The 19,740-nt window shown below is 42.2% G+C and overlaps 1 protein-coding gene across 8 annotated transcripts in view; it reads left to right on the top strand.

Annotated features, from left to right (window-relative positions):
* Positions 1-19,740, top strand: part of LOC140353570 (discs large homolog 1-like protein) — a 147,951-nt gene that overhangs the window by 63,129 nt on the left and 65,082 nt on the right. For 6 of the 8 annotated variants that reach the window (XM_072438174.1, XM_072438173.1, XM_072438177.1 and 3 more), the window contains one exon: positions 19,568-19,618. In XM_072438174.1, coding sequence (XP_072294275.1) covers positions 19,568-19,618 — 51 coding nt within the window. Of the gene's footprint in view, positions 1-12,423; positions 12,764-19,455; positions 19,480-19,567; positions 19,619-19,740 lie in introns of those variants that run through there. The other 2 variants (XM_072438179.1, XM_072438180.1) reach the window with 2 other exon arrangements.

Raw genomic sequence — 19,740 nt, 5'->3', positions numbered from 1 at the left:
ATGAGATGCCAAAGCAGAGGCTTTCAAGCATGTTTAAGTCCAATAACTATACAAATAATATTTGTCCTTTTAACTTAAATGCGCACTATTTATTGTTTAAAAGGGAAAAACATGCATTCTTACTGTGAGTAGGCTTGCCTCTCCACTGATCTGACCTGTAACTTGGCCTGGAGACAAGCAGGTGGCAGGCTCTTCACCTGAAAAGTTACTTATTGTCCTCTTTTAAATATGGATCCTGACAATTCTTTTTAATTTTCCTTCTCTCAGACAAAGGCACCAACTCAACCACTATTTGTAAACCTTTAAAGTATTATTAAAGTAGTATTATTTTTTAAGGTGACATATTATACCTTTTTTCAGACATCTAGTATTAAACGTCAATAAACGTTGATCATTATTTTACATTTTGTTCATTGTAAACCGCAATATTAATCTAAAAAGGCTTAAAAGAGAAGCAGGCTTGTTGTCTTCCTGCTCAAAACCGCAGATCTGATAAGCCCCGCCTCTTCATCGAGACATTTTACCGTAACAAGCAGCCGATTTTCAGTCAATCGTTTTCATCGTGGAAAACTGGTTATGTAACATTTTTAACTCTTCATCAATGACCCGGTGACAGATTTATTTATTTTTTCAGCAATTGCAAATAAATACAAAGAAGTGGGCGGAGATATGGGGTAGGTGAAAACTGATATTTTCTCTCCTTAAACGCAGGACTATACGAGATTATTCAAACTTGCAGGAATAGTTCAGTACATAATAAAGCAGACTCGACGAGGCTAACGTGTTTGTCCGGTGCGCTAAAGCTAAAGCTCGTTATAAACATCGTTGCTCAGTTTCTTCTCACGGGACAGTCCACATTTAGCACACATCCACTTTACCACTACAGAGACTAATGCACGTCTCCGGGGCTGTTTCTATCCGAGGGGCCCCACGCAACAGATGTCTTTGGAGGACGGTATTTGTAAAAAGTGACAGATCCAATAGTGCTGTATCTTCAAGTAGTCGTTAAGTCGATTAATCGGTTGATGGTGTTTTAGTCAACCAAAATCTGTCGAGTCGACTGTATTCAATTTAGATTACCGTATTTTCCGGACTATAAGTCGCACCTTTTTTCATAGTTTTGGTGCGACTTATACTCCGGAGAGACTTATATGTGATATTATTCGTTATTTTCGCACTGAAAACCACAAGAGGGCGCTCTAGGCTCGAAGCGACGCAGAAGAAGAATCTGCACTTCCTCTACCTCTGGAGTTTGTGGAGTTGTTTAGAAGTGACACAGAGGAAGAAGAATTCAGTGGATTTAGTGATTTGGGGTAAAACTGATGCTTTGGTAAACTTGTTAGCATGTTCTTTATGCTATAGTTATCTGAATAACTGTTAATATGTTACGTTAACATACCAGACACTTGTTCTGTCTGTGCATCATGTAGCTGAAGGTGTTAGCGTTAGCATACGTACACCTATTCACCATGTTCTCTCATCTGTTATTATTTTAAACTGCATTTCAAGATGAAATGTCTGTTCTTGGATTTTATCAAATGGTGCGACTTATATGTTTTTTTCTTCTCTATTATGCATGTTTTGGCTGGTGCAACTTATAGTCCGGAAAATACGGAATACTCATTTTAATGTGGGACAACAACAAAAGGGAGTTCAAGGGAGTGAAATGTGACTTTTCTGTAACTTTACATTTAAATACACGGTTTACTAGTGCTTTTCTTCATAAATAGTGCGTTTGTTGTCGTGTGAGGGCAGTTTGGCTCAAACACAGTCAGATCAGTTAAAATAGTTAGTTAAAATCAATAGTGACGTGAGCTTTTGATCGCGACGGTGGCGCAGCAGTCATCGCTCTTGCCTCACAGCAAGAAGGTCCCGGGTTTGACTCCCTGGCATCGTGGGGCTTTTGTGTGCGGAGTTTGCATGTTAAGTCCAGTGCAATTCAAGTTATTTTTGTTTAACGCCCAAAATGACAGCAGCAGTTGCCTCGGTGGGTGTTCCAGAGCCAACAGAAGGCTGGAGAATCGAACAATGAAACAATCAGAAGGAGTCCCCCCGTCCTTAGACCCTCCTTCTGTAGAAACATCGAGGAGATTATGCAGCCTACGGCCCCCAAAATAAAAATAGGAGTAACAAGGGACCACCGGACATATGTGCCTGTGGGAATTTGGAAGAACGGTGCAAATGTAGCCTATAATATTGAATTGATTTGTAAAAAGATGTCCACCTTTTCTCACCAATTAACTCTTTTCATTCATGTTCAATACAAGGTTATGTTTTTGGTTTATGTTTGGACTGGATTGATTGTTGGCTCTGTGTTTTTTTAATCCACAGTCCACTCCTCGGTCAGTGAAAGTTTGAGAGGTCAGACTTTGGAGGAAGACATTTTATATTTTGTTGAACGGGCTCATTTTTAGTCAGGCTTGTGTTTGTTTATGAGCCTTATTATTACAAGCCACATGTTTTCCTGATAAAAAAAAAAACTAAAACTAACATTAAATCCCATCCAAAACAGCTTGAAAATAAAGTCCAGGCCTTTCATCTTGTGACCAAACTGATCATTGACGATTTAATGTCAATTCAGTCAAAATGTGATTGAATGCACAGCCCTAAATAACTTACCGTATTTTTCGCACTATAAGGTGCACTGGATTATAAGGCGCACTGAATGAATGGTCTATTTTCCATCGTTTTTCATATATAAAGCTCACTGTCGTTTTTTGAGAAAATAAAAGGTTTATAAGTGTGTCTTATAGTGCGGAAAATATGGTAAATAATAATAATACATTTGATTTGTTTTGGTGCAGATGTCTTGTATCTAAAGTTCACCTCCATCTCTCCATGGTATATGATCTATTATAAAACTGTAATACAGGGGTGTATTTCTGTATCTTCACACCGTTTTGCACATTTTCTTCACCTCCCACGCTCATGCTCAAACTACATATCATCATATTGGACACATGAACGAGCCCAAAAACTCTGCACCGTCGCAACTAAACAATAACTGCACAACATTTACACTCAGTAGAGTCGTTTTCAGAGAGCATACTTTAACTGCCTGAGTAGTGTGGTATTTTGCAGTGAAGCAGTACTCATACTTGTTCTGGTTCCACTGCCACAATCTAGAATGTTAAATGGTTTGAACGTTTTTGTTATGTCTTTTTGTGCTTTCTCTCTAAAGCATGTGTGAGAGCAAAGGGAAAGTTAAATCGCTTTTTGATTTATTTGATTTATTCTTTCTTTCACGGTTCGAAAATCAGGTAATGCAGCTTTAACTTCAAACTGTAAACAAAGATATTACATCTAAAATTACTCTTATTTGATGAGCGGTTTCCCTTAAAAAAGCACCAACAAAGACGGGCATATGTACCTGTACGGTGTCCTGTTATAAATGAAAAAACAAGGAATAAATAATAATAAATACATTATTAAACAACAATGAATAAAATAAACAAAATAAACAAAATAAATAAAATAAAAAACCCTGCGATGAGTTGGCCCCTGTCCAGGGTGTACCCCGCCTAAGGCCCAAAGTCACTGGGATAGGCTCCAGTCACCCGCGACCCCGAACAAACACACGGTAGGAAATTAATGAATAATAAATAAAAAATAAATATAAAATACCTAGCTGCCTTCTTCATGCCTCTGATCTCTAAATATTTTAAATGTTCTTAAACCAAAGTGGGCGGGGCTCCATTAAGGCGTGGTTAAAGGTGTGGCGGATGTAATGTGCTGCTGTCTTTCTTGAGTAGTAGTAGGAGTTGCCCTCCTCTGATGACGTCCACTCTGTTAGAATCAGATCCAGGTAGTGTCCACACCGTCTGTCTCACCCTCTCAAAAACGTTTGTTGCCCTGTACAGAACGTTAGTCTATGCACGATCCCTAACTCTACTTTTTAACAAGGCCCTGGCATTTCCCGCGTGCGGTTGAGCGTCCGTCGCTTTGTACGAATCGGTGAATGCGCGGCTATAATTTACGACCGACTGAAAACTGAAACCGCAGGTGAGGAAAACGACTCGCCGATAAACCCCAGAGGGCACTTTTCGACAACGGTAGACAGAGGCCCACCACCGTCGCCCCTGGAAACCAATCAGCCTCCGAGTCGGACGGCATCAGTTGTTGCCATGGCGACTCTGCCAAGACGATGGCGGTGGCAGCGAGGTGGCGGCGGCAGAGAGGTGGCGGCGGCGTTTGCGCGAGGGACCGGGCGCACTATTGGGGTTTATTTATAGCCGCAGCCAGCCACTTAAAAATAGGCCAGAGGAGACATTTCTGTGGACGAGAAGAAGCCCGTCTGTGTTAAAGGCGCACGCTGGAATTTTACTGGCGCTCGTGTTGTCGTGGAGATGTCACGGCGTCGGCCGGAGTGTCACACAAACATGCAAATCTCACCATGTTCATGTCACAGTGTGATGTCTGTTGAGATTTTGCGGAGATGGTAGAATTTTCTGATCTTGATTTTTTTCTTTAGATTGAAAATGACTACTAGATGACAGTCGAAACGGCACATTAGGGGTTACGTTATTGTGGCGAGGCTGTGGCAGAATTGTAGAAATCCTTTTAAAAGGCCTTGACAAGCCTTTGATGCGAATCTCAAAGAAAAGATGTAAACGGGCTTAATAACCGTTATTTCTTCATGTTGTCTGCATTGAAATGGAGCAAAGGATCATGGTCTATGTCAAAACAATGCATTTGGTAATAAGGAGCTTATAACCGGGTGCAATGTCACGACTAATCTTCAGCGATCGGGTCTTTCAGCCAGAGAAATTTTGAGATAAATTAGTGTTAAATAGCATTGTTTTACGTTTTACTGAATACTAAAAAGACATTTTATTTTGAAAAGAAAAAGAAAAAAAAGAGAGATTGAAAAAATAATTTGATAATGTGATTGGTTCAAAGGCAAATGTAAGTGACTCTGATTGGCTGGAGTACGATTGTCATGATCGACATTAGCAGCCAAAAAATGCATAATAGAGAAGAAAGAAACACATATAAGTTGCACTAGAGTATGAAATGCGGTTTGTGTATAAGTATAAGTCACACCCTGGCCAAAACTATGAAAAGAGGTGTGACTTATAGTCTGGAAAATACGGTATTATTTTAGGGCTCAGCAATATGGGAATTTCTATTATCAATATAATTTTTCCTCATACTGATTATTCTCGATTTTGAATTTGACGTTTTTTTTGTCTCATTAAAACAAGATATATTATATATATCATTACACAACTAAAATCAGACTTTTGCATTTTCACTGTGGTTTTACATTTAGTACAGAGCCTTTCGTTAATAATCACGTTTGCATGTTCAGTATCGTGAGGCAAACGAGAGAAACCAAGTGCAGTCCGTTTTCTGTTGCATAAACGCTCGTTAAATCGAGACAGTTCGTTGGACGTCTCAGCGCTGACTCGACTCTGTGCAGTTCACTCTTGATGCCAGACGCTGGAAAAGCACCTTCTTAATTAAATCTGAGGAGGTGCTGTTTCCATGCACTGCCCACACATAAGGACCTCAATATGGACCTCAATATGGACTGTGTTCTGCTGATGGGACTCAATATGGAAGCTATTGGGCCTCGATATGGAAGCTGTTCTGCTGAAGTACGACAACAAAGTACAAATACTTTTCTTGCCACCACGGATAAACTGTAAACAGAGTATTAATGGGAAAGTTTAAACGTAATTAACCACTTATTATGCCTTTGACTACTATTAATAACTATTCACGCGAGGCCCTTAAACTAAAGTGATTAACTAATTAATACGAGTTGTTTATAAAAATATTTGTATTTAAATCATTTTCTGGACTATAAAGACTCTTAAGGCGTTCACATTTTTTAGGGGGAAAAAAATGGGACTAAACTGGTACTAAACCTTGACCAGATCAGGACTAAACCAGGATGAGAACCAAACCAAATCCACTTCAGGACAAAAAATTTAGATAATAATTAAGTTATTTTGTGAATATTCTCTGTCTTGTCGGTGTAATCCCTCATTCGTCCAGGCGTGTTCCATAGTAGAAAAAGCTTCAGTTGTAGTCATCTGGACTCAGTTAGAAAAAATAAACGTTTCGACTCTAATCCAAGAGTCATTGTCAAAGGAGGCAATGACTTTGACAGTGACTCTTGGATGAGAGTCGAAACGTTTATTTTTTCTAACTGAGTCCAGATGACTACAACTGAAGCATTCTCTGTCTTGAAGCCTCCAGTCGCCATATTTCACCCTTTATTTGCTTTAAAAAGTCTCAACGCTCAATAGAAGTAATCGCTTGACTTCTAGAACAATCGAGTTAGAACACAGAGCTCCTCACACGCGTGATCGCCGCCGCTCCGGTTCCTCTCGTGTTTCCGAGGCAACGGCGTCTGCTCTGGTGCGATGTTTCATAACGAGGAAGATCCCGACGTGGCGAAGTTCCTGTCAGGAACACTCTGCCGCCGACAACGCAACTCTGTCAGCTCGCTCCGAAAGCTCGGGAGTCGTCTGGAGATCTGGAAAGGTCTCGCCAAAGCATACGATTAGATGTACGGGTTTAGAGGAAGAGAGCGCCACCTGCTGGTCGGGAGTTTAACAGCGGGGAAAACGGATGTGTAAATGCAAGAGTATGTGAAGAATTACTGCATCTACAGACTGTGGTGGAGGAAGTAAGCGTACAGAAGTAGAAAGAGTATTCGAATAAAAGCAGAGCATGAAGTATCAGTGGAAACATGTACATTTAGAGTAATAAAGTAACAGTATTTCCCACATTTTGAGAAGTGTCGCCTGAAGAGATCTTGATAAAATACTTGTATTCTATTGTTTCTTACTTTTTATATTTTTTTATTTAACTGATGATCTTTAAGCTATGTTCCTTGTTCCTTGAGACCCGTGTTTGGGTTTGTGTCATATGCTGCTATATTTAATGCTGTAAAACCATACATTTATGAACAACTGTTGGGGCTGTGGAACCTGAACCAGTACCCTATGCTAGTATATCCATGGTACACACGTTCATAGAAGAGGAGGAACATAGGTGTCTGGGAAAATAGGTACAGGGGAACATAGGTACAGGGGAACATAGGTACAGAGGAAGATAGGTACAGAGGAACATAGGTACAGGGAATAGGGACGAAACATAGGTACAGAGGAACATAGGTACAGAGGAACATAGGTACAGAGGAACATAGGTACAGAGGAACATAGGTACAGAGGAACATAGGTACAGAGGAACATAGGTACAGGGAACAGGGACGAAACATAGGTACAGAGGAACATAGGTACAGAGGAACATAGGTACAGGGGAACATAGGTACAGAGGAACATAGGTACAGGGGAACATAGGTACAGAGGAACATAGGTACAGAGGAACATAGGTACAGAGGAACATAGGTACAGGGGAACATAGGTACAGGGGAACATAGGTACAGAGGAACATAGGTACAGGGGAACATAGGTACAGGGGAACATAGGTACAGGGGAACATAGGTACAGGGGAACATAGGTACAGGGGAATATAGGTACAGGGGAACATAGGTACAGAGGAACATAGGTACAGGGGAACATAGGTACAGGGGAACATAGGTACAGGGGAACATAGGTACAGGGGAACATAGGTACAGAGGAACATAGGTACAGAGGAACATAGGTACAGAGGAACATAGGTACAGTGGAACATAGGTACAGGGGAACATAGGTACAGAGGAACATAGGTACAGAGGAACATAGGTACAGGGGAACATAGGTACAGGGGAACATAGGTACAGGGGAACATAGGTACAGAGGAACATAGGTACAGGGGAACATAGGTACAGGGGAACATAGGTACAGGGGAACATAGGTACAGAGGAACATAGGTACAGGGGAACATAGGTACAGAGGAACATAGGTACAGGGGAACATAGGTACAGGGGAACATAGGTACAGGGGAACATAGGTACAGGGGAACATAGGTACAGGGGAACATAGGTACAGAGGAACATAGGTACAGAGGAACATAGGTACAGAGGAACATAGGTACAGAGGAACATAGGTACAGGGGAACATAGGTACAGGGGAACATAGGTACAGGGGAACATAGGTACAGGGGAACATAGGTACAGGGGAACATAGGTACAGAGGAACATAGGTACAGGGGAACATAGGTACCGGGGAATATAGCCACCGGGGAACATAAGTACACGCCCTGATAAAGCGCCGCTACCACACACTTCGGTGATGTCATCTGTTTGGAGTCTTATGCAAGTTAAGACATAAGTAATAAAAGAAAGTGCCCTCTCTCGTACGTATCCGTATGAGAGCGGATTGATAATGTCAGCGGAGACGTTATATGCCAGCGCTGGCCTTAAACCCTGAAAAGCAGATGACACATATGTTCTGGTCCGACAGCGCAGAGAGGAGGCTGTTAGTGTGTGTGTGTGCATGCGTGTGTGTGTGTGTGTGTGTATGCGTGTGTGTGTGTGTGTGTGTGTGTGTGTGTGTGTGTGTGTGGGTGGGTGTGTTGTGTGTGCGTGTTGTGTGTGCGCGGCCTCCTAAAGTGCTGCTGTGGCTCTGGGCTAATGTCTCTCTGAGTACAGCAGGAATAAAGGGCTGTTAGCATCGCAGCGCTAAATGAATCCCAGGCTAAGTCCGCGCTAGAGGGACTGGGCTCAAACCCACTTTCCAGTTGCAGAGAAACTACTACCACAGTTTTTAGATTACTTCACTTTGTCATTATAATACGATCATTTTGCCGGGAAATAATAGCAACTGCTTCTTTAATCAACTTTGCAATTACGGTCGCAGTATTATTGTTACAACTACCGTCACAATCACTTCACAACTGTAGCCTACACCAAACTTTAAGTACGTTTTATAACTTAAGTCACAAATTGACATCAAAGTAAAGATGGCTGCTCTATATTAGGAATGCCTTGTATTTCAGTTGTTGTTTTGGAGATATGCAAAGTTATAATTTAAAGTGTACTGTTTAGTTGTTTAGTTGTCCAGGTTATTTTCCTGCTCTGAACCACTTTGAGCTGTATCGTTTGTACAGTATTTAAAACTTTAAAACAATAGCAAATGTGACAGAAATGTCTTGTGTAATTCCCCCAAACGAGAGTAAGTTATATTTCTGCACATTTGGCAACATAATACACGTCTAATGGGATTAATACCACAACTGCACTCATGTTTACAACAATTTCTTTAATTAATAATGTAAAAAATATGCAGTTATTATTTAAAAACTAAGCACAAATTGTCATCACAAAATGCTGCAACACCTTATACTTTTTCCATGATATATGATTGACTTTAGGCGTACAACGACTCAATTGCGTATATTATATCAGTAAATAAAGTTAAAAAAATCAAAAAAACAAAAATTGAGCTGATGTAAAAGCAGTTCTACTCCTCAAACGTGATCCGACTCGTAAATGTTCTCGTGGCCTCGTGCAGAACTAGGCCACGGAGCATTGACCCACTGCACAGAACGACACAAAGGCTCAGAGAAGAGAGCTCCTCCTCCAATCACAGCGCAGCAGTCCGTCTCCGGAGCGGTACGTTGCGGCGTGATTGTGCGTTTTAAAAAGCAAGATTCTGTTCATGCTGCACTTTATGAACAGTTAAAGAAGCCGGAATGTTTAAGAGAAGACGGATGAACTAATGCGAGGATCTCAGACGTTCTTTGCTGATCTAAATAACTACAGTTTTTGGGATTTATACATTTTAATTCAAATGCGATGCAATATTCGATCCCTCGGAGCATTCAACATGACATTTTAAGTTGCACATTGTGGGAAAATAATGCATTATTGGTTAATCATGCAAAATGTTCTTGCAGAAAAACTACATTTCTAAGACTAAAACATTTTGGAATTTTGGGAAATAATGACTTAAAACATTATTTAGTGACAACATAATTCTAATGCAATAATATAGATAAGAACATACATATTGTGGCATCTCATCACATACAATCTCACCAAAAATATTGAAAACAAATAACTTATTGTTGAACTTTTTACCATTGTCACCACCATTCATTATTTTTTTTGAATAATTTCAATGAACTGTAGAAGAAAATCAGTATAAATAAATACACTTGAGGTTTCACCAAAATCTGATCATGATCTGATTTCGATTATCTAAATGTTACGTAAACAGTTACACTTTCCGATTGTTTCTGTGGAGGTTTGTGAAGGAATATTATGCAAAAAAAATGCTAATTAATATGGAAAAGACACAAATGAAAGAGAAAATGTTAAAGATTTAAAGAGTTATTTTAAAATTCATTGCACGTTGTCTTTTGAATAAAGAATTGTTGCTCTAAAAAGTCATTGATGAACTATTTGTTTTAGTATCATATTTATTTTGTCCATTAAAATGCACCCACTGTTTAAAACACAGTCAACATTTTAGTTTTCAAGCTTGAATAGGACAGGAAGTATTTTATGTCTGCGTTTAAATATAAAAATACCGACCGGCGTCATTAAACAATTAACGCGTCGACGGCGTTCGACTTTGCGCCTCTTCCTCGGAGCGCTCTGTACCCTGTGGAGTCCCGTCCCGGCCCCAGCCATCGATTACTCATGCCTGGCCGGCGTCCTGCGCGGCGGCGGGACACAGGGGCCACTCTAATAGGCTGCGGTCTCCGAGAGCGACGGAGCGAGGGAGAGGGAAGAGAGGCTGAGGAGACGAGGAGATTCACCCGGGCGTCAAACGAGGGACGAGTGACGAGAGCCGGGACGAGGACGGGACGCGAAAGAAGGACGGGACTTTTGACGAAGGCAAGGGAAATTTGGGGATTTTTCTACGAACAATTACGGGAGACGGGAATGTATTTTGAACATGTCGGAGTTTCGAGACTTCTTGGACTACAACAACGCCTCGAAATACATGTTTTTATGAGTTTGAAGATTCAAGAACAACGTTTCTTAGTCATACATTTGGTTTACACTTTGACAATAACGACGTTTTCAGGAAAGGAAAGGAAATTAGCAGAATCTTCAAGTGTTCTTCACACTTTATGAGAACAAGTTGATGAACTGAACAAAATTGTACCAACAAATTATGACCTGGAAACAATTTTTGGAATTTTTTTCAAAGCTTTCTCACCCCAAACGCTAATTAAACACTAAACTTATGGAAACATGTCATTTTTCATGTGATAAAACGGCTTCTTCGAGATATTTCTTCATCCGGACCTGTCCGTCGGCCGTCTGACCCGTTAACTGTGAGTAACGCAGTCCAAACGCTCCTTTGGGACAGAAGCTGAGAAGACGTGAAATATCTCAGAAGCCGCGTCGCTCGCAGATGCAACGGCTTCGCCCGACGCCGAAAATGGACTGAAATGCAAGCGGTCAAACGCCTGATTCGTGATGTTCCTTGACAGATTCAGACAAACGAAGAGATAGAGTCGCCCGGCAACACTTGACCTACATTATTTAGACACAATTGAATCGCTGGAGCTCCTTTTGTTGGCGCTGCAAAGCAAAACGTGAGAAAGCTAAAACAGAAAGTGATCGCAACGGGAAGATTCTTCGCGATGAAACTGGAAATCTCTCTTAAAATGTTATGTTTGAACTCTCATTAAACTCATTCAATCCAAGAGGAATTTTTAAATACTTCTACATGGATGATAAAAAGTGAATGACAAATGAAAGGGATGGATGAAGAACTGGAAAACTACTGACGGACCTTTATGATTATGACTAAAAGTATTTCAACGGGAAAACACTCAACAGACTTTATGATTCTGAACTCGAAAGCCCGTGAAGAATATTGAAGATCTCAGACCAAAACGTTGGCTGTTTAATCAAGTTGAATCAAGTGAATGTCTCAAAATCGTCATCATTTAGTCTTTAGGTCGGTTCAATTCCAAGAAAACCAACATGTACCGTACTTAATAGTAGGTGTAAATTTAGAGAAGAGGGGAACTTGAACTTGAAGCACCACATCGCAACTGCTGGAGGGAGAAACCTTGGGACCTACTTCTACGATTGGTTCCAGACGGACGTTTTCTTGACTTGCCGTTTGCCACGATGACTACGTACTTCCACAGCCACGAGTTCTGCTGCAGCCCGAAGAAACCGAAGGGCAAGTCTGGCAAATCCAAGTCCAAAACTGGCAAGGGCCACCACTCGAAACACCAGCCGAACTTCTTGACGGCCAACCACCACCAGCCCTCGCCGCTGCACTCCCCGAATAAGCATTCACCGAATCCCCGCTGCCATTCGCCGAAACCTCTGCTTCTGTCGCCTTCCCCGAGCTACTACCACATGCCCGCCTCGTCCTATCAGCTCGGCCCGCCTTCGCCCAACCACCTGCTGCATTCGCCGAGCCACCATCAACTCCACGTCTCTCAGAGTCGCCACCAGATCCACCTTTCGCCGAGTCACCACCAACTGCACCAGCAGTGCCCGCCCTCACCCGGTCGCATGGTCCACTCAGCGACCAATCACGCGCTCTTCCAGCACTACCACCATCACCACTGCCATGGCCTTCCGCCGCCGCTGCCGCACGCATCGCAGTCGCTGTCCATCCACCCGTTTCATTCGCCGCAGATGCCGCTGTGTTCGGAGCTGGCCGGGTACGGGTACAGTACACTGCCGACGCACCTGGCGCACGCCAACAGGGCGAAGAGTCCGGGCGCCAAGGACAACAAAAAGAGTCTGTCCAAAAGTAAAGGCAAAGGGAAAGGAGGGTGCAAGGCCTGGCCCAAAGACACCTACATTTGGACGTCCCACTGCGAGGCCATGCCACACGGGCCACTGCTGACCCACTTTACGCCCATACATCCTCTTGGGCAGGTAAGAGTGCGGTAACGCGGCCAAAAGAAACATTTACCCATGAGCCGTAAAATCAGATAACACAATGATTATATCTGACTTTTGAGAGGATTGATACATAATATTGATTTATATTTTTAGGGTATCGAAAAGTATAGATTTTCCTGCAAAAGTACAGATACTAATTTTTTTAAATACATTGAAAAAAATCACTGATATCGCCCGTCAGTTTACATGCACAAGACATGTCAGACAAAACAATGGATTTTAAACTATTTTTATTTGTTTTGTTGTTGTTGTTTTTATTAAGTACAATGCATTCTTTCAATCTTTAACATTTTCTCTTCATTTTTGTCTTTTTCGTTTTGTCTGACTTTGCATATTTTTTCGGATCAACACCTGCAAAAGTCCGATCATCAGACTTTTGGTTTGCATATAAACAATCTCTGACGCCCTCATGACATAATTACATATTTTAGTGTAATTGTTGTGAGAATAATAATAATAATAATAATAATAATAATAATAATAATAATAATAATAACAGTGAAATAGTTTTGTTACTATTTCTCAACCAAGCAACCAGCTTTGTGCAGCTCCTCTCCCACTGGGCTGCCACCGGGTCAGCACTAGATCAGACACCCGCTGGCTCACGGAAGTCAGTATTGGCTCCAATATGGCGGCCCTTGTGGCGGCCCAAAAAGACAATAATTATATGGCGGCCCTCCATACGCGTCAGACACTGGGTTAGGGTTTAGGGTTAGGGTTAGGGTTAGGGTTAGAGTTTAGGGTTAGGGTTAGGGACAAGAGGGTTAGGGTTAGAGTTTAGGGTTAGGGTTAGGGACAAGAGGGTTAGGGTTAGGGGTTAAGGGTTAAGGGTTAGGGTTAGGGTTAGAGTTAGGGACGAGAGCGGATTTGGACCCACGAGAGACAATGATTGCCCGAGCCGTATCAACGGGACCGGTCTTGGTCGCTGCCATGTTTTGGCCAGTAACTTCCGTTTCGGTCGCCGCCATATTGGAATTCTGACTTCCGTGAGCCAGCTGGGATCTGATCTAATGCCAACCGCTGCCACCTCCCTGGTTCAAACCATGTCTTGCTTTATTTTTACTATTATTTGCATTATTCTCCATTACTGCCCCCATGTGGCTGGAGTTCTTTTCTTAAGACTAAAGACTAAAGATGTCGTGGTTTGCTGTGGATTCTACTTAACACACATATCGTTTGATTAATGCGATAGTTGAACTGAAGAGTTTCTTTCGCTCTGAGCCTCAGAAAACACTTGGTTTCAAATGTCTCTGAATTGTGAGTCCATAAATCATCTCCAGACTTCGTTCTGAGCATTTCTGTGTCGTCCACGTCCGTTACATCTGCACGCTTACATTAACATAATCAGCTTTTGTTTAAATCCCAATGGTAACTCCCTCTGCTGCCAGTAGATGGAGTGCTAACACCAAATCCTGACAAGGGAACGCCTGACTAGAAAGTGGTGTGGTTTTCAGTAAGTTAACATGAAAACACTAAAGTAAAGCTACTCAAGATCGTGTTTAAAAGCCAAAATACAAATAATGCATAATATGTGTCCATTAAATACTTCAAGTCTTTATTTTTGACCGTCCAAATTGTGATTGTGATTCAAATACTATAAATATTGCAGAATTCAAACCAAATATCGACACATTTATGCTTCTGTTGCAGTGTCTACAACTGTCTCCTCTGGCCGTGTTTATTTGATTAACATTACGAGGATCATTAATATAATTGCCTCTGTTGCATTAGTTTAATTAAAGCTTTGTTCTGTGTGATTTCCTGATTAGTTGATTGCACCAGATTAATTAGACGCAGGATTTGAACTCGTGTAGAGGTGGGAAAGATATCAAAATATGGATAGACTGCATCGCTATTGTTGTTTCAGAGAGCTTCTGATTGACAAAATTGAGTATATTAACTATTAATATATATTAAAAACCAGGAAAATATACAGAAGAAAATATTAATAAAACATTGCAGCATTTCAAATACGGAGTATAATTTGTGTACTTTGATTCAGTCGAGATGATAATCCACAAAAATATTAATATAATTATAGACCTTAGACTCATGCATTTATTAAAAAGGTATAAATGGACAATAAAAAACAAAATGTGTTACATATTCCCACTAACAATTATCCCCATTATTTTTTAAAAATTGTGAAGGTTTTTGAAGATTTGCAAAATTTGAATATCAATTTATCGTTTCTATTAAAACAAGTTAGAACTTTCAAATGAGGCTATAAGGTAACTTTACAGACATTTTACATTTGTCTGACGATTAAACCTCAAATAATACATTTAAAGTCGTGTTTTAGTCTGACACATTGTTGAATAAAAACATTTAAAACACGAGATATTCAGTTTTGTCAGTATCGCTCACCTCTAAACATAATACAGTCTGTGCCCTGAACGCAAAATGAAATAAACAGATTGCGGTTAAGGTGCATATTATTGTAAAGTTGTCCTCTGCATTTGACCCAGCTCCAGATCTTGGTCCAGACTAAAATTGTTCAGAAAAAGATATATATATATATTTTTTTCCAATATCGAATTAGCATCAGGTTTCTACATAGTTTGGATTAGAAAAAGGTCTTATTTTTGTGTTTTTTTAAGGTTTTTCCCCCCAATATTGAATGAGAATCAAGTTTATATATAGTTTGGATTAGAAAAAGGTCTTATTTTTGTTTGTTTTTTTCAGTTTTTTTTACCCCTAATATCGAATGAAAATCAAGTTTCTACATAGGATTAGAAAAAGGTCTTATTTTAGTGTTTTTTAAAAAATATTTGCCCCCAATATCGAATTAGCATCAAGTTTCTACATAGTTTGGATCAGAATCTATGTATTGTTGTTTTTGTGAACGCACTCGTTGCACACAAACTCAAACGTCACTAACCCTTAATCACGCCGACCGTAAACAATCATATTATACTATTTTGATCCGGTATTTTTAGACGCTGCTAAAAGCCCCGGCTCTTATGTAATGGGACAATCAGTTTGATAGAGTTCGTGCCGCTGCCGCTGCCGCTGCCGCTGCCGCCGCCGCTGCCGCCGCCGCCGCCGCCGCCGCCGCTGCCGCTGCTGCTGATGATATTTGTCCTTTTGGCCTTTGCCGGTCTCTCTTACACAGACGTTACGTAACACGGATGCTCGCTCTATGGATTCCCTCTAATGGGTGAATGCCTTTTAAACCGGGGCCTGCGCAATTAATCGCAATCGAATCGAAATTGCGATCGTTTTTGTTCGGCACTTATTCCCGTGAAATGGAAAGTTTCCGTGTTTCGATGAATAGATCTCTGCAAAATAAAGAAAATATCCTGATGTTATCCTGATGAAGGAAAAAAACAACAATTAGCTGCTAAGGCTTCACAATTTGGGAAAACATATCTTATTGCTTTTTTCTGGTTTTTATGATAGGATTGTGTTCATATTTGTGCAGGAGAAGGAGAAATATGCTTATTAATTGCACGTATTTCAGGATATTTTGTCACTAGATTGCGGTACTTCAAAAATCGCCCGTTCTGAAATGCATTGGACAGTTGTTTTAGTTGTTTGATTATTTGAATTTCAGTCTCTTCTGGAGCGTGAACGGCCCTGGACGCGTTTACAATGTGCACTGCCTCGACCGAACTGCATTTCCATTATTATCCTATTGATTTGTGCAATTTAAAAACACATAATGACGGTGGCGGTTTCTGTTTGGTCTAATTGAAGCAACTTTACCCTGTAGTTGTGTGACAAGCGAGGGTCAAACTGATCCACATGAGGGTCAATATATCGCTCCAAAGTCCAGGTCATCGGGAGGTCGTGGCGTGCTCCCAGTAGCAACTAGGTTCTGGGTTTGATTCTCAGCTTGTTCTGTCTAATGATTAAAAGTCGGTAAAAAAAAAAAAAAATGGTCGGATTTTGATCATCGGAATTGTTATTTGGACAGTAAAAGATGTACGAAAAGACCATTTTACTTCAAAATGTCCAAAAATGTTGATAAATTGGTTGATAATGTATTTAAAAAGGTCATTGTACAATGGAAAACTACTGAAATAATTGTTAGTATCAGGCCAGATTCTGATCCTAGTTTAGCTCTGATGGAGTTCTTGGTTTGTTCTTGTTCTAGTCTTGGTTTAATCTTGGTTTAGTCTCGGTTTAGTCTTGGTTTAGTACGAAGTTTTATCTTTGTGTGCGCCTTCGTACTCTCTGATTGTTCAAAAACATCTGTCCTGGTCTGGTCCTGGTCCTGGTCCTGGTCCTGGTCTGGTCCTGGTCCTGTCCTGGTCTGGTCCTGGTCCGGTCCTGGTCCGGTCCTGGTCTAGTTCTGGTCTAGTTCTGATCCTGTCCTGGTCTGGTCCTGGTCTGGTCTGGTCTGGTCCTTGTCTGGTCCTGGTCCTGGTCCTGGTCCTGGTCCTGGTCTGGTTCTGATCCTGTCCTGTCCTGGTCTGGTCTGGTCCTTGTCTGGTCCTGGTCCTGGTCCTGGTCCTGGTCTGGTCCTGGTCCTGGTCCTGTCCTGGTCTGGTCCTGGTCTGGTCCTGGTCTGGTCCTTGTCTGGTCCTGGTCCTGGTCTGGTCTGGTCCTGGTCCTGTCCTGGTCCTTGTCTGGTCCTGGTCCGGTCCTGGTCCTGGTCCTGGTCCTGTCCTGGTCTTGGTCTGGTCCTGGTCCTGTCCTGGTCTTGGTCTGGTCCTGGTCTTGGTCTAGTCCTGGTTCTGGTCTTGGTCTGGTCCTGGTCTGGTCCTGGTCTAGTCCTGGTCTGGTCCTGGTCTGGTCCTGGTCCTGTCCTGGTCTTGGTCTGGTCCTGGTCTTGGTCTGGTCCTGGTCTGGTCCTGGTCTGGTCCTGGTCTTGGTCTGGTCCTGGTCTGGTCCTGGTCTAGTCCTGGTCTGGTCCTGGTCTGGTCCTGGTCCTGTCCTGGTCTGGTCCTGGTCTGGTCCTGGTCTTGGTCTGGTCCTGGTCTTGGTCTGGTCCTGGTCTGGTCCTGGTCCTGTCCTGGTCTTGGTCTGGTCCTGGTCTTGGTCTGGTCCTGGTCTGGTCCCTGGTCTAGTCCTGGTCTGGTCCTGGTCTGGTCCTGGTCTGGTCCTGGTCTGGTCCTGGTCCTGTCCTGGTCTTGGTCTGGTCCTGGTCTTTGTCTGGTCCTGGTCTGGTCCTGGTCTAGTCCTGGTCTGGTCCTGGTCTGTTCCTGGTCCTGTCCTGGTCTTGGTCTGGTCCTGGTCTTTGTCTGGTCCTGTCCTGGTCTTGGTCTGGTCCTGGTCTTTGTCTGGTCCTGGTCCTGTCCTGGTCTTGGTCTGGTCCTGGTCTTTGTCTGGTCCTGGTCCTGGTCCTGTCCTGGTCTGGTCCTGGTCTTTGTCTGGTCCTGGTCTTTGTCTGGTCCTGGTCTGGTCCTGGTCTAGTCCTGGTCTGGTCCTGGTTTGAGCCCAGTTTAGTCCTGATGTAGACTTGGTTTGGTCCTATTCTCGTTAATGGTTTAATCATGAAAATACCATAATAATAAACCATTTCAAATCATCATATTACTCTGTTTCTAAGCCTTCAGTCTCATATTTCAACATTTTATTTGGTTGAGAATCATTTAACTAGTTGATTCATCAAACAATTTCTGTTAAAATGTAAAATAATAGTGTGGTGCAGCCTCGTGCATTTACAATACAAAATGTAGAGGAAGTAGCTTTTATTTCATTGAATTAATTTGTTTCTTTTGATTTTTTTGGGGGTATTTTTGTATTACTCTTTTTTTTTTAAAGTTGCTTAATTCTTTCTAGCTTTTGATCTTGCAAACTGATGAACAAAGATTGTATTTTTATTTATTTGCCTCGTTCTAATCCGTTCCCTCTTGTTTAATTTTTTTTTTTGGGGGGGGTGTTATTTTTATGTAGCTCCGCCCACATTGATCTGTAATCCTACCTGATCTCTGGCCCGGTCCCGCCCCCATCCCCCCCACCCCCTTTCCCGAGGGATCAAACGGCCAATCGCGTCACGGCTGCGAACGGGGCCAAAGGATGAGAGAAAAGATTAAAGCACACAGAGACACGCGCCAGTCTTTTATCACCGATGACACCAACTGTGCTTTTCAACCGCCGCTCACTCTGCAGCGCGGGACGACAACATCATCCCTTTGCACACGCGTGACCGTCCCTTTGCACACGCGTGACATTTAGAATCGCACTCACTACCCGACAGCGTGACAGTCCAGCTTCCAAATGTATAACGAGGACTTATTTATGTCTTTAGTCGAAATGATTACTTTTTGTGCTGCTCAGTGAAACAAACGTTGGATATTTTCCGAATTTTTCAAATTTCCACGTTTCTGGTGATTTTTTTTCCGAATTTTTGTTGTTGACTCATCTGCTTGTTTACGTGTCGGAATATGCTTCTTTTGCCTTTTAAGTCGCTGCGCTCGTCGCACAGTGTCACTTCGTTCAGATCGAACCGAGCACTGCTTTTTGGATAGTTTCATGCTTCTTTTCATACTCTTTCTCAGTTTTACGCACCTCAACTCTCGCAGAACGTTATTTTCCCGGTTGGTAAACGATGCTAGAGTGCGACGGGCGGAGCAAAGCGAGACGACACGCTGTGAATCGTGCACATTTTGAGTCGTACGTTGAGCGTTAAGAGCGCGGCGTGTGCGTGGTCATCGCAGAATGCCATGTGGCGTCGCTCGACTCAAAGTGGAACTCCTTAGCGCGACGCACGGGACATGCTTTATCAGAACATGAGACGAGTAAGTGCTCCGGTTCACGGGGGGGGGAAACGCCAAAGAAATGTCGCCGAAAAGTCGCTGAAATCGTTTTTTCTCTTGTGCGTTTCAGGCCAATCCCCCTCCTGTGGTGGTCAACGCCGACAACGAAACGCCTCCATACGTGAGTACTTTTACGTCCACTTGTCTTGTCGTCACGGAGATGTTACTGCTTTCCACAGCATGGCATTACATTTGTCTATCTGGCATTCATTTGATTACGGTATTTTCCGGAGTATAAGTCGC

The sequence above is a fragment of the Eucyclogobius newberryi genome, unplaced genomic scaffold (genome assembly GCF_026437365.1).
Source record: "Eucyclogobius newberryi isolate DKJ021-1_F unplaced genomic scaffold, fEucNew1.0.hap1 SCAF_9, whole genome shotgun sequence".
NCBI classification, from domain to species: domain Eukaryota; kingdom Metazoa; phylum Chordata; class Actinopteri; order Gobiiformes; family Gobiidae; genus Eucyclogobius; species Eucyclogobius newberryi.
The sequence above is the reverse complement of the archived record's forward strand: the minus strand, read 5'-3'. Positions and strand labels throughout refer to the sequence as shown.